This window comes from Ctenopharyngodon idella, chromosome 17 (genome assembly GCF_019924925.1).
Source record: "Ctenopharyngodon idella isolate HZGC_01 chromosome 17, HZGC01, whole genome shotgun sequence".
Lineage (NCBI taxonomy): Eukaryota > Metazoa > Chordata > Actinopteri > Cypriniformes > Xenocyprididae > Ctenopharyngodon > Ctenopharyngodon idella.
The window spans coordinates 30,678,790-30,692,124 of NC_067236.1; the positions used below are offsets into that span (position 1 = coordinate 30,678,790).

At 36.1% G+C, this 13,335-nt stretch overlaps 1 protein-coding gene across 1 annotated transcript; it reads left to right on the plus strand.

The window, feature by feature from the left end:
• The first annotated feature begins 726 nt into the window (after nt 1-726).
• Nucleotides 727-4,924, plus strand: pax1a (paired box 1a). The gene is made up of 5 exons (XM_051869262.1): nt 727-975; nt 1,364-1,993; nt 2,852-2,985; nt 3,309-3,519; nt 4,350-4,924. The coding sequence occupies exons 1-5, from the start codon at nt 972-974 to the stop codon at nt 4,439-4,441; spliced, it is 1,071 nt and encodes a 356-aa protein (XP_051725222.1). The 5' UTR covers nt 727-971; the 3' UTR covers nt 4,442-4,924.
• The last annotated feature ends 8,411 nt before the right edge of the window (nt 4,925-13,335 follow it).

Genomic DNA, 13,335 nt, shown 5'->3' on the forward strand with positions numbered 1-13,335 from the left:
CCATGTACACAGTGTATATGATAATTATTTTTATGTATTTATTTTTGTTATTCTGCTTCCTCTCTGTTCGCACCTTGATGGCCATTTCTGCCTCACGTTAATGGAGCATTTCCATTGTTTGTCCACCAAATTATTTTAGATATTTGTTTAGCCTAAGCATCAAAGTATAGGCCTATAATTATTTATGTATAAAGGCTTGCTAGCTTAAGTAAAATTTAAAAGTGACAGCACAGCAAATTGAGTATGATTAATAGCTAGTTGGTTTAGAATAAGTAGGCTATGAAATAACTAATATAGGGCTTAGTACTACATGAATTCATAGTTATTCTCGTTGTTTTAGCGACACATGGCTTAGTCATCAAGCTTTCACTTGATGCACGATTTTTGATCCGTAAAGGCGAACTTCATTAAAATCATTTTCTATTACAGCCGATTCAGCGTGTAGAATATGTGTAAGACAAAATACGTGTAAACAACTTTTCTGTTGTACACCTCTTAGACCACTCCTTTGCTTTTTTCAGCTGCATATGTTGCTCGACTTATTAAAGTTGGAAATGCGTCAAGTTTAAACGAAACTTCGCTCTTTCCTTCTCATCTGAAATAATATGTTGAAATGGTTAAACTGTTCATACTGGATGGTACTTACGCGCACACATGCAGCCTACCCGATGACTTCTGGACCAATGAAATCAACCCATCGCTCTCCGCGTAACCAGTTAGATTGACGTGGAGGACGCGTCAAATTAACTCCAGCAAACTTCACCCTGCGGGATCAGACAAATCCCTCTTTAACGGGAGAGGATCACTCGTATCCCATTCTACCATAGACAAGTTTGGCATGTAGAAGTTTTGCAGTCGGAATAGACAAAAGGTTGTCGAAAGTCTTCTGAACATCTCCACACAGCAAACGCATGCTGCAGCGTTCAGCCATTGAAGGAAAACTGCTTTAAAGACAAGCATCGCAAGATCAAATGGGTGAGATCTCGTTCACATCTGCATGCTTCTTTTGCAGAGAGATGGTTTATTTAGACCAGAAATAACCGTGACTTTGAGCCTCAAACTGAATAGTAAAATGTTTAGTTTTAGTTATGAGCATGTCAATTATTAAAACAAAGCCACTATGCGATATCTACCGCCTCATTAGGCCAACAATTCATTATCTCTACTGACAGTTTCAAGTGTTAAAAAAATGTTGGTATTTAAGAGAATGCAGAACAAGAAATACATGTACATGAACGCCATGTTCATGTACAAATCTTCGATTTGCTCAGGTCACTGAATATGTAGTCTACATGATGTGTCAAGATGTTTTACGACATTCATTTCACAGAACCTAAGTTTCAATGCCTTTTGTTTCTTACAGAGCAAACCTACGGGGAGGTGAACCAGCTGGGGGGAGTTTTTGTCAATGGACGTCCTTTGCCCAATGCAATAAGATTACGAATTGTGGAGTTAGCCCAGCTTGGCATCCGACCCTGTGACATAAGCAGACAGCTTCGGGTCTCCCATGGGTGTGTGAGTAAAATCCTAGCGAGATACAACGAAACTGGGTCCATTTTGCCCGGCGCAATCGGTGGCAGCAAACCACGAGTAACAACGCCGAATGTAGTCAAAAACATACGGGAGTACAAACAGGGAGACCCGGGAATTTTTGCATGGGAGATCCGGGACCGTCTTCTCGCGGACGGAGTATGTGACAAGTACAACGTTCCTTCGGTCAGCTCTATCAGCCGGATTTTAAGGAACAAGATTGGAAACCTCTCCCAGCCTAACCAATATGAAAATGGGAAACAAGCACCTCCGCAATCCGGCCTCTCTTATAACCATATATACCCGTATTCATACCCCAATGCAATGTCTCCTTCCGGGACCAAAATGAGCAATCCTCCTGGTGTCCCTGTCACGGGTGGGCATGTAAGCATTTCCCGTGGCTGGCCTTCAGCGCACACGGTCAGCAATATATTGGGTATTCGTGCTTTCATGGATCCTACAGGTGAGACTCATTGTACAGCTATGGGTTTAGACAACAGATCTTACTTGTACATCAAACGGTTACAGGCCTCAGCCTCACTATAGCTTGATTTGTGGTGCATACACAAAGAAAACTGACGAGGCCTATATGTAATCATCTGTTTTAAAGAATCTGGATTTAAATAAAGTTTAGAAATGTGATGACATCTGAAATTTAGAAAGCAGAGTCAGTAAGGCGTGTTCTTGCACATATACGAATAACATACCGAGTAGGCCTTCAGGTTCTCGGTACTGTAAAAACTTGTGACCTACAATTGTTAGCCTATCTTAAATAGTTATACTTGATTGATTTTTTTACCATAAAAATTAGTTTTAAAAAATGTATTGATTAAATCATAACCAATCAATATATAGGCTAGCCTATAAAGTCTTTTTTTGGCCATTATAACGAATAAATTCTTATCACGCATTAAGCACCCCAATATGTAGTATACTAATATTTTATTATAATATGCATTATTATAATAAAACATGTTGTTGAAAATACTGTATTAGAATATATATTGCTGTATATAAGAATATATACGTTATATATTGTCACCATAAGCAATTGATAATAATATATTTATTCAAAATCCATTTAAGCAAACATGTATGCAGAATTTTCGCTTAAGGTATTCACGTAAAAATGTGCTGCACATTTGTGTCGAATGTATTTAAAAGATCGTTTTAAATCATTAAATTACAAGGCAAAGAAAACTAGACTAACGCTGACAATTAATTCCATTAGCAATGCTTTATTCTGCTTGGTGTAATTCTGATTTTGTTGGTTGCAAAGTAAAAACAGAAAGTTACATTTGTTTAAATTATTTTTTTCTAGCTATTGCTAGCGCTGAAGGATACGCACCAAAAATGGAGGACTGGGGTAGTGTCAATAGAGCGACATTTCCCTCTGCTCATGGAGTCAATGGAATAGACAAATCGGTTATTGATGCAGACATAAAATACCCCCAGGTACCATATTATAAACTTGTATTTTATAATTCGGATGACTTTGGATGCCACAAGTTATCTTTCATGTTACTGTGCAATTACACTGTGTAACACAGCCTACATTAACAGCGTTCCTAAAATGTAATTCTTTTTGCACAGCTGCTTATACACTTTGTTAGTAAAATATCTATCGCACGTATTTATATGTAAAATATAGCCTATAACACGGCCACTGCAAAGTGTCACCTTATTATGTATTACTTTGCATATGGTATTTTTCTGCTACTCTCCTCTCTTTGTCTGCTTGCTCTGTTAATGTGCTTATTTTTCTCCTGTTACTTCAGCCTTCGTCGACTTTGTCTAGCTATGTCCCAGCGTGCGCTTACTCTCCTTCCAACCAGTACGGCGTGTACAGTGGTCCAGCAGGCAGCTATGTGAGCCCAGGGCATCACTGGCAGGCCCAGGGCACCAGCCTCTCCCACCCTGGCGGTGGCGTAGCGATGCACCCGAGTGACATTCATTCTTCTATGGCGTTCAAACATGCAGTACGAGATGGTATGCACAATCATTTGATAGCAGTCATATGTTAACTGCCGTCCATTTTTTGATTAACGTTTGGTATCATTGCTTAGATGGAAAATCTTCATGGGCATCTTAAACAACTTTAAACCTAATATTTTGACAATTACGCTTTAACGTGCGTAGATGGATTTACTATTGTTATTACTATGTTATTACTATGCTACTTTGTAATAACAAGAAGGAACACTTGGGGAAAATTAAAATTCTGTTTCAGCTCTCATATAGAAGTCTAAGTATACTAGTGTTCTCAACCAAACCATTAGGCATGCACATAAAATTTCGTATGAGAATGAGGTCATGCAGGGTAAAGTGAGCGGTATAAACATTGCAGTATGATCTCAGTTGGGGCCTGTGCTCACCAGCATTAATACATTATTGGCCTCATTAATAGGCCCATATGAATGCATTTCTTCTATTAATTATGGCCGTTTACTCATTGTAGACATTGCGCATTATAGCTTACTTTAACACAATATTACAGATAGGCAGATTTTGATCTTATACGTCTTATAAAAATAATTTAATTAATTCAAAATAAATATAATGAAATAAACGGTCAGTTTTGGGGCACCACTTGTGCAAAATAATAAGTAATTTTCAGAAATACATTTTAGAGAAATTTGAATAGAGCGGCCTATATTTTGGTAAATCGAATCATCTTTAGAACATGCCCCGATCCCCTAGATTTACTTTACACGTGACGTTCAAAGGTGTAAAATCAAAAAGACAATGACTTGATTGGATGTGAGGAGAGTTACGATTTGTTTTCTCTCTAAATATGCTCTCCTGTTTATCCTCCACAGGAGACAGAAAACCACCGAGTCCCCTAAGCAAGCAGCAGCACGAAGCCTTGAGCAGTATACACGGACTCAGTCTTTCTACCTCATCCTCGTAACAGCACAGATACATCAGTTTAGAATTGATTCCCATTTCAAGAAAGCAAACCGTAAGTTCAACCAATGCACATCTTTCGACGGTGATGTCCTGTTCGAGCCCATGTTCAGCGCTCTCTGGGAATAAGATCTTTGTAAAGCCGAATGAATGTATACGACTTTGTTCTTTACTGTAATTATAACTGTCTCCAGGCTGCGTTGTTTGGTGGTTGGCTGTTTAACCAATAGTCATACTGGTTTTGTCTATGCTGTTTATGACAACGACTGCATAGAGGATGCAAAATAAGATTTGTCATCTTAAAGCTAAATCACGCATCAGTGCATTTTAAAAAGAATGGAAATACATTACTTAGACTTGTACATTAAATAAACCCCTATGTGAACAAAGTAATAAATTGTTAATGTAAATACGAAGAAAGCTTTAGTTATATATTTTTATAAATTCATGTGTAAATATGCTAAATAAAGGTATTGCATAAAACGAAGTCACAATCGTTGTCTTTCATGGGAACCTAATCTCACTTCCAATTCTCGCCAAGGTATGAAACTTTAAAAAATTGTTTTTCTTTGCTCATTCTGCCTTGAATTTCAGTACATTTACGTCCACTTTAAAACTAGCAGCCTATTTTCCAACAAGAGAATGTTTCATGCAATACGCTCTGCACGGAGTGATAAGGCCATTCTGCTGTTTTCTCATGTGCGCTACTGGGCGTAATGGTGCTTGTCCGCATTTGGCGCCTCCAGTGATGCTATCTGTGTTGATGCTGGATCAGTGCCACTCAGTGCAAATATATAGCTATCTTATATTAGCACTATATAAATATGTAAAATAGCTTCATATATAACCCTCGACTGGACAGGCTCCCTAAAACGGTTTTGCCTTCATTTTGTTTAAAGCGTTTCTGATGACATTGTTGATGAGTTCTTTGTTTGCAAATTTGTGGAAGATATGCCGGCTCAGCATAGAATACAGATACGGATCTTCGAGTAAGTAAAAACCGTTTGAATAATATTCGACACAATGATGATGATGATTATTAATAGGCCTACATTAAGTTTAATTACATATATATATATATATATAATTTTTCTTGCACCTGTAGGACAATTGTAAAATTACACCTAGGCCTAAACTTAGTACAGAATTGAATTGAATTTCAAGTAGACATTGTGACTTTAACATGTTGCTGTTTACGTTTAGGCTACTTAATTGTTAATATTAATTCGTCAATTATTTAAAATTGTTTGGATTAAATGCATAAAAACATGAAAATGAATTTATAGATAAACTAATAACTAAATAAAGTAGCGTGTTTGATAACGAACAAAGTAGCATGATTGTTTCTGACAACTGTTTATAAATGAAATTCAGTGGGACAGTGGGAGCAGACATGTTCAGTGACTTGCAGTGCATAAACAACCGCCATATATTGCATGTGGTCATTTTTTCTTCCTCTCTGACCCCCAAACTCGCTCTCGCCCACACTGCACTGTTGCGCGTCGCTGTCTCGATCACTGTGGGGGAGTAACGCGCCTCTTGATTGGTGAACGTCCCTAAAGTGCAGCTTACGGCTCACTACTTAATTAACTGACCCTGGAAACGTGCACCTCGAACCACAAATGAATTTGTGAAAATAAAACAAGAAAATACTACAAATTAATTTAATTAATTAGGAATTAAATGTTGAAATAATAACCTTCCACGGGCAGATAAATTACAAAAAAACAGCAAACCGTTATAGATCATACAATGACAAGCAATTGACATTTTAGCACTTCATGGGGTAATTCATAAAAAGAACGAACGTTGCAGCTTGGAACATATAGAACTCTCAGGAGCTAAGATACATAATTATCGGGAAACGCTGCGCTGGCCGGTGTGATATTCGTTTGAAGCTTATTCATTTATACAGCAAAACGATTTATAAATGTGTCAGTCAAAATAATTTGACACATAAACATCTATCACTTTATCTTTAAAAAAATAATAATAAATAAATAAATTAACACTCGTGTCAACAACATGTCTATTGCGAGAAAAGCAATATTTCACTTGTCAGAGCCAAAACATTAGTGAGATTTAAAAATAATAATAATAATAATTGTTTGTAATTTGATCGATTAAATATTCGTCTTGTTAAGCGATATAGCAAAAACTGACAGGTGAACACGAATATGATATTTGATAACAAATAGCCAAACTCTATCAATATTAATAACTGTATAGCTAATGTCGGCTCAAACATCTATTCAGGACCACGACGTGTTTCCTAAAACATCTGTCCGAATTCCAAATATTACTGTGGAAAAGGCAATCACAACGAAATGAAAGTCAACAACAATACACGACTTCATTACATTGCCTGTAAATAACATAATAATAATAATAATAATAATAATAATAGGATGGGTTACATTATTATTAATAAATGACAAATTATCCAGATGTTTAATTTATGATGGAGGCGCCAGTAGTCCAATGTAAATATTGAAATATGTTAATGTTTGATGGTGCAGGACTGTTGTTCAACGAAACATAGCCTACTCACGCAAGCTTGTAAAATGTGGATTTTCTAGTTCTGCACTGTAGTTAGTATAAAACGAAAAGAAAGTGGCACAGTTGTCAGCTGAATGAAGATAAAAGTTCGGTGTCAGTGATCATGGATGTTTTTCGTAAAAGGTGAACATTATAAGGAGATATTTTTCACCGTCAAAATAGCAGTTGAGATTTTAGTTCTAAGTTAGTTCTAATTCTATTGGGTTCATTTCAATGCTTTCTGTAGCTTAAATCTTAAGTTAATTAACGTGATTTGTAAGGCAATACTGTACTGATTTCACCACGGAAAGATCTCTGAGAGAGCCTATCAATGAATGTACTGTATACTTTACTGCCATTTTGGCACTTAAAGTTTTCAATGACATCATAGACATAGACTCTTACTGAGCAACCTCTAACTCAGTGCATGGTAATAAGCAAAGATTTTTTTAAAATAATACTTCAGTTCTTCAAGAGACCTCCAATAAGACTTCTACTCTGTTTTTTTCCGTTTTACTTTATCTATTTATATGCTTTGGTTATTGTGTTTTTATTACATTATTGCTTGTCGATAATGTATAGGGAATAAAAGGTAAAGGTAAAACTCAATTTTTATGAATAAATAAGTTGTAATGTTTGATAACAACATTTATGATTCTAAACCAATTTGTTATATCTTTTATCAGCAACCTAATGTTTAAAGATTCTTTATTATGGGGTTGGACAAAGTATATGGAAATTACACAAGATACCGTTCTGGGTACTGCAGTCAAACAGATATATATTAGTCTATATTCAATAATAGGCACAAATTATGTTGCAATGTGAGTGTACAGAATGTACAGAGTGCATTTTACAATAATGTACACTCTGCAAATTCATGACCTTAATTGAAACCCTAATTAATTCACATGCATAGACTGATGGAGAAGGAGCAGAATCGATTTTTTTTCTTTTAAAAAAAAAAAAAAAAAAAAGTAAAGAGCTTTCTTAAAACATCAGGTAGCTTATCTAGACACTTGTAGTGCCAGAAATATAATGTAATAAATAGCAATTGCCCTGTGCCCTGTTTATACAAAACCACTTAGTTGAGGTTATTTACTTCCTTACATTAAATTATTTTTACTCCCTTTACTTAATTTATAAAGACATAGGCTACTTCCATGCTGTACAATTTTAGCCTGCTAATAGTCTAATATCTCATTTAATTTGATGCACTTGTCCTCAAATGAAACGGTCACATGCTGCTGTAAACTTTGAGAGTGCTGTCATGTATTTGTTAGTATTGCTGTTGTAGCAACAGCAAGGTTATGGGTTATTTTCCCAGGGAATAAGTACATGTATTCATTGAATGCAATGTAAGTTGCTTTGGATAAAAAAGTGCCTATGCATGAATGTTGTTACATTGGTGCTGTTGCGACGTGATCTCATGAGTAGCCTATTCGTATGTATTTTTACGTTAGATGTGGTTACCACACATACATTTACTTAGGCCCATACGTTTCCATAGACACTGAAACCCACAATATTGACAGCACTAAAATGTAAATTATTTAGCCTACATATGAACTTTACAGACGTGCAAATGTGTATCCTTATTTATGAATATTAAAATCATGGCATTCATGTCTTGATTCTGTTGTATTCAGTTGTCATTTCTTTCTACTAAAGGCCTACTTAATATTAAATAATAACATTTCGCTCTGTTCTGTGACTTTTGCTGCAGACTCGTTCTGAAGTTTTTGTTAAACAAGACTGCACTTTAAAACCTTAAAATGATTATTTCTGTAATCGTTCAACCATTATTTATCATGATGTAGCCCAATGTTAATTTTGTTTGCCGAGTGACACAAGCGTTTTCTCAGCGTATGGTGTGCCTGACAATAGAACAATAATAATAATTTAAAAAAAGATGCAACATAAATTCACAAAAGCAATCAATTTTATTCGTGCGCTGTAATCCTTATTTTTAGAATCCACACGCTTGTGAAGAACAGATCTAAATTCGAGCCTTTATTCAGCGATCTTCATCTCCATTCTCAGCAACGACCGTAAACGTCAAATCCCGCACTCGTTGTCTGACTTGTTGCCCTATCAGGCAATGACTTTGCAGGCAGCGTTTGCGCGAATGTACCTCACGAAACTGATTTCGGACAGACTTCTGATACTGCGTAACGATTTAATGATTACAGCAAAATAGAGAAAGCTTTGGCTTTAGTATTTAATTACTACAATAGTAATTTATATCTAGAAATTACACCAAAAAGTGTAAAACGTTGGTCAAAAACGTACATTTACACAAACTGACCACCAACCTCAACTTTCAGATGTCAAGGAATGGAACTCACAGAATTGTGGGATATCAAAGGCAGCGAAGTATACATCTATGCTGCCTTTAAAGGCCCACTGAAGTGTCTTGGAACAAGCAGCATTATTCAATGTGTTGAAGCAATTTCAACTGAAATGGGAAGACAGGGCAGGGCATATAGAACAGCTCCGCCCCGTTTTTTTCTTAAAAAAAATAGCAAAGCTCGGCCAGAGCCATTGAGCTCGGTAAAGCCTCAGTTTCCTTCTAATCTCTAACCGTTTCTCCTCCTAATCTCCTCCATATTGCGTTAAAATATAGCATTCTGTGCAGAATTCAAATGTGTCCGATATGTTTTGTGGTCTGTGCCAACTTGCGCGTATGATCCGCTCTGTGCTATTGACACTATCGTCGTCCCAAACCCACAAGATCTTCGTTCATCTCTGGAACACAAATTAAGACATTTTTGATGAAATCCAAGGGTTTCTGAACCACACATAGGCAGCAACGTCACTGCACATTTTGAGGTCCAGAAAGGTATTAAAGACATCGTTAAACTAGTCCATGTGACTACAGTGGTTCAACATTAATTTTATGAAGTGACGAGAAAACTCTTTGTGCGCAAAAACAAAACAAAAATAACAATTTTATTTAACAATTTGAACTGTTGTCATACGCAGTTGACGTAGTGAACGCAGTGCAGGCTTCCAGGTTCTACAGAATGCTGGCTCATTATTGGCCGATGCTGTTCATATGAGCAAGCGACGCATGCGTGTGATGCTGACGCAGGAGCTGGCCGAATACTGAGCCGGTGTTCTGATGTAGAACCTGGAAGCGCTGAATGTAAACAGCGTAGGATAATGACAGGGAAGAGACAAAATTGTTGAATAAAGTCATTATTTTTGTTTTTGCACACAAAAAGTTTTCTCGTCGCTGTTTCCGAAACCGTAACATGTTCGCACCTCTGTCATTTTGAACCACATTGGTTCAACAGTAAAGGACTGATGCTATTGACGTCACACGCTGTTGGAGGAGTAATAACTTCTGCTAATTAATCTATTCGAGATCTCCGAGATGCTGCTGTAACAAACAAGCCACCTAATGACTACTTGACTGTTTTTGTTCCATGTCATTTTGCTTTATTTGATGTTCGATTCATTGTGGGTTCCCTCATACATAATACGTCATTCCCTTGTGCATTTTACGCATATGCACACTCTTCAAAACTGCCGCTGATTGTTGACACACTAAAACATACGGGTGATTTCAGGTTGATTGATTGGGGCACTTTTTTCAAGTCATCTCAATGACAAAAAGTGTCCCAATCAACCTGAATTTACCCCTATAATATATATATATATATATATATATATATATATATATATAAGAATGAAAGATAGAATGTAAGAGGGTCCCCCTCGGTTAAAATCGCTTTCCGGGAGGCACCGCAATACGACTGAAAGGGCACTTCACTATTAGCGATTGAAGGGGCAGGAGCTCAGGAGCTCAGGAGCTCAATCTAACAGTCTTTTTCAGCTGATTTAGAAAGACTACTAAAATCTGTTTTGTACCTTTAGCATATACTGAAAACCATAATATCATAATAACGCAGGTGATAAATAAGAAAGCAACATGGTGAAACCAAAATCCAAGTGCATCACAAGTATCCTTTCCATAAGCTGAGGAAAATACTAATATATAAAGTGCACACAGTGTCATACACACAAACGCAAAACACAATCATCATAACACACGTGACACTAAAATAATGCAATAAACATTAATTAAACAACATAAGATGTTAAATGAAACTCCAATGTACAAAACTGATAACAAAAACTAATAAGAAACACAGTTATGTAAATGAAATAGCATCTATTTGTTGTGTCACACAGGGAATTCTGGGATTGCCAAGTTATGTTTATTCACCATCAGTTATAAGATGACTTATTCTTTTTTAACTTTTCAAAAGCTGTACATATAACAGTATTTTACTTGCAGTGTACTATTTGACACTGAATTATAGAATTATAGAATCCATAATTAATTAATAGATAACTAATTAATAGATAACAATGAATTGTCTCACACAGTTTTTTTTTTTTTTTTCCTGTTAAAAATGTTCTCCATTGTGTCTGTTGTAAAACTGTCTTTCAGTAAAAGCCAAAGAGCATCTGACTGAGAAATGCTGTTGAACACACTTATCAAGCTATATAAGATCTAAATATTAGGACTATATCTGATAGACATGCAATGAGAATGACAAAGTTAAATATGTAACACTTCCATGAAACAGCATATTTATAATATTAGGTCCAGTTGATTTTCTAGAATGGTTGCAGAGAGTCATTATATTCTACCCACAATATTATGATCACAGGTCTTTAAGCATTTAGTTAGTGAAACCAATACAAAACAAATCCGCTGTGAAAGGAGAAAGAAATGCATTTAAATAGTCTTTTTTGTTGTTGTCATTTGTACTATTTTTATTAAAGGTGTTTTTTTTTTTTTTACTTAAGCTCAAACAGTCAATGTCAAATTGTAAAAGCAAAATCCAGATAAAAGTTGAAGTTTTAGCCACTCATTTCAGGACAAATTATGTGTGTTAACTATCAATGTCTCTGTCCTCTGGCCTTTTTATGAATTTGAAGTTTAATAGAAGTGTTTTGATGAAAATACCCCAAAATCCTATATATAAATCTTTAAAGTGAAGAATGTTTTTCTCCTAAAGGCAGTCTTGGAGTAACAAGCTTAAACAGATACTCACAGTGGTGAAACAAATCTCATCTGTTAAGCCAAACAATAGTGAGAGGTATGCCTTTACCGAGTCAGAGTAGGACATCAGTACTCCTATCCTGAGAGTGAGTGATTTGTCATTGTCTCCGGTGTGTAAAGGAAAGATAGGACTGACTCTGTAAAAACAAGTGCTCATCTTATAGTTCTAACAAGCCATTGGAAGAGATGCAGCGGCTTCACGTTACAATGTTATTTAATGTTTATGTCTGACTCACTGACTCAGCGCTTTGCTTTGAGATGAATTCTGTGCTATGTGAAGTCAAGGATCAGTTGTTTAAGTCTGTAACTAATTTCATGCAACATGCAATTTTCTAAAAAAAAAAAAAAAAAAAAAATCTCAGTCATAACATAAATGCTGCTTGTTGTCCTGCACAACATATAGGCTAACTGTCATGAAGAAGCGTGTCTTCTACACCACTCAATATAATAGATGACTCTCTACTATGTTTCAACTCGTTGTAACAGCTCACCACATCAACCATTCACTTTGAAAGCCGAGACACACAGATGGGACAATAGCATTCATCTTCTCTAATTAAAACATAACATGTTCATGTCCTCTCTGTCTTCCCCCTCAGTGGCCCCACAGACAAGATTCTTGGAGACAAAGGCTGTGCAGTTTTATATGTGCAATAGGTTTCTCTTTGATTGTAGTGCCTAAACTCAGATGATTGCATTTAAAAGAGCAGCATCAAATTAAATTTGCACATACAATTGAGAAGGTAATTTTTAGTACACAGGCCTCTGGATTGTTCTAAATTATATAATCAGTTTCATTAACAGTTGTTATGTAAATACTGTAGCTAGTACAAATTGTCATGTTTCATGCATCCAGCTGAGACAGATATCTTTGGTAGAAAATATGTGCTGTACTAAGTAGGAAAAATGCTTTTGTGTCCGTGGCTTCTGATGCAATGACTCTATATCTGTGGTGAACAGATCTCTGGGAATGGAAGGAGATGAGCATGATTCCCCCTAATTTTCAGGGACTAGAGAATTAATCATCTGCTAAGATGCCCATCTGTGATTTATTTCAAGAGCTAAAATATGTTATGTGTGCTTCATGCCATCTCATATATTTCTGCAATTACCATCAGGCTGTGTGGCAAAGGATTTAACTGTCTCTGAACTAATTTTTTGGCACCGGTTCTTATGAGGTGAAAAGAAGATGATGACTTCCCTCAAAAATATGTTTTTGTGGTTAGCCACTGTTCTGTCTTGGTTTTGTGTCTGTTTTATTCAAATCTGAACAATGATAG

Coding starts and splice junctions, on each gene's coding strand:
- pax1a (XM_051869262.1), top strand. Junction 1,994..2,851: donor TGCTTTCATGGATCCTACAG/GTGAGACTCATT, acceptor ATTTTTTTCTAG/CTATTGCTAGCGCTGAAGGA. Junction 2,986..3,308: donor CAGACATAAAATACCCCCAG/GTACCATATTAT, acceptor CTGTTACTTCAG/CCTTCGTCGACTTTGTCTAG.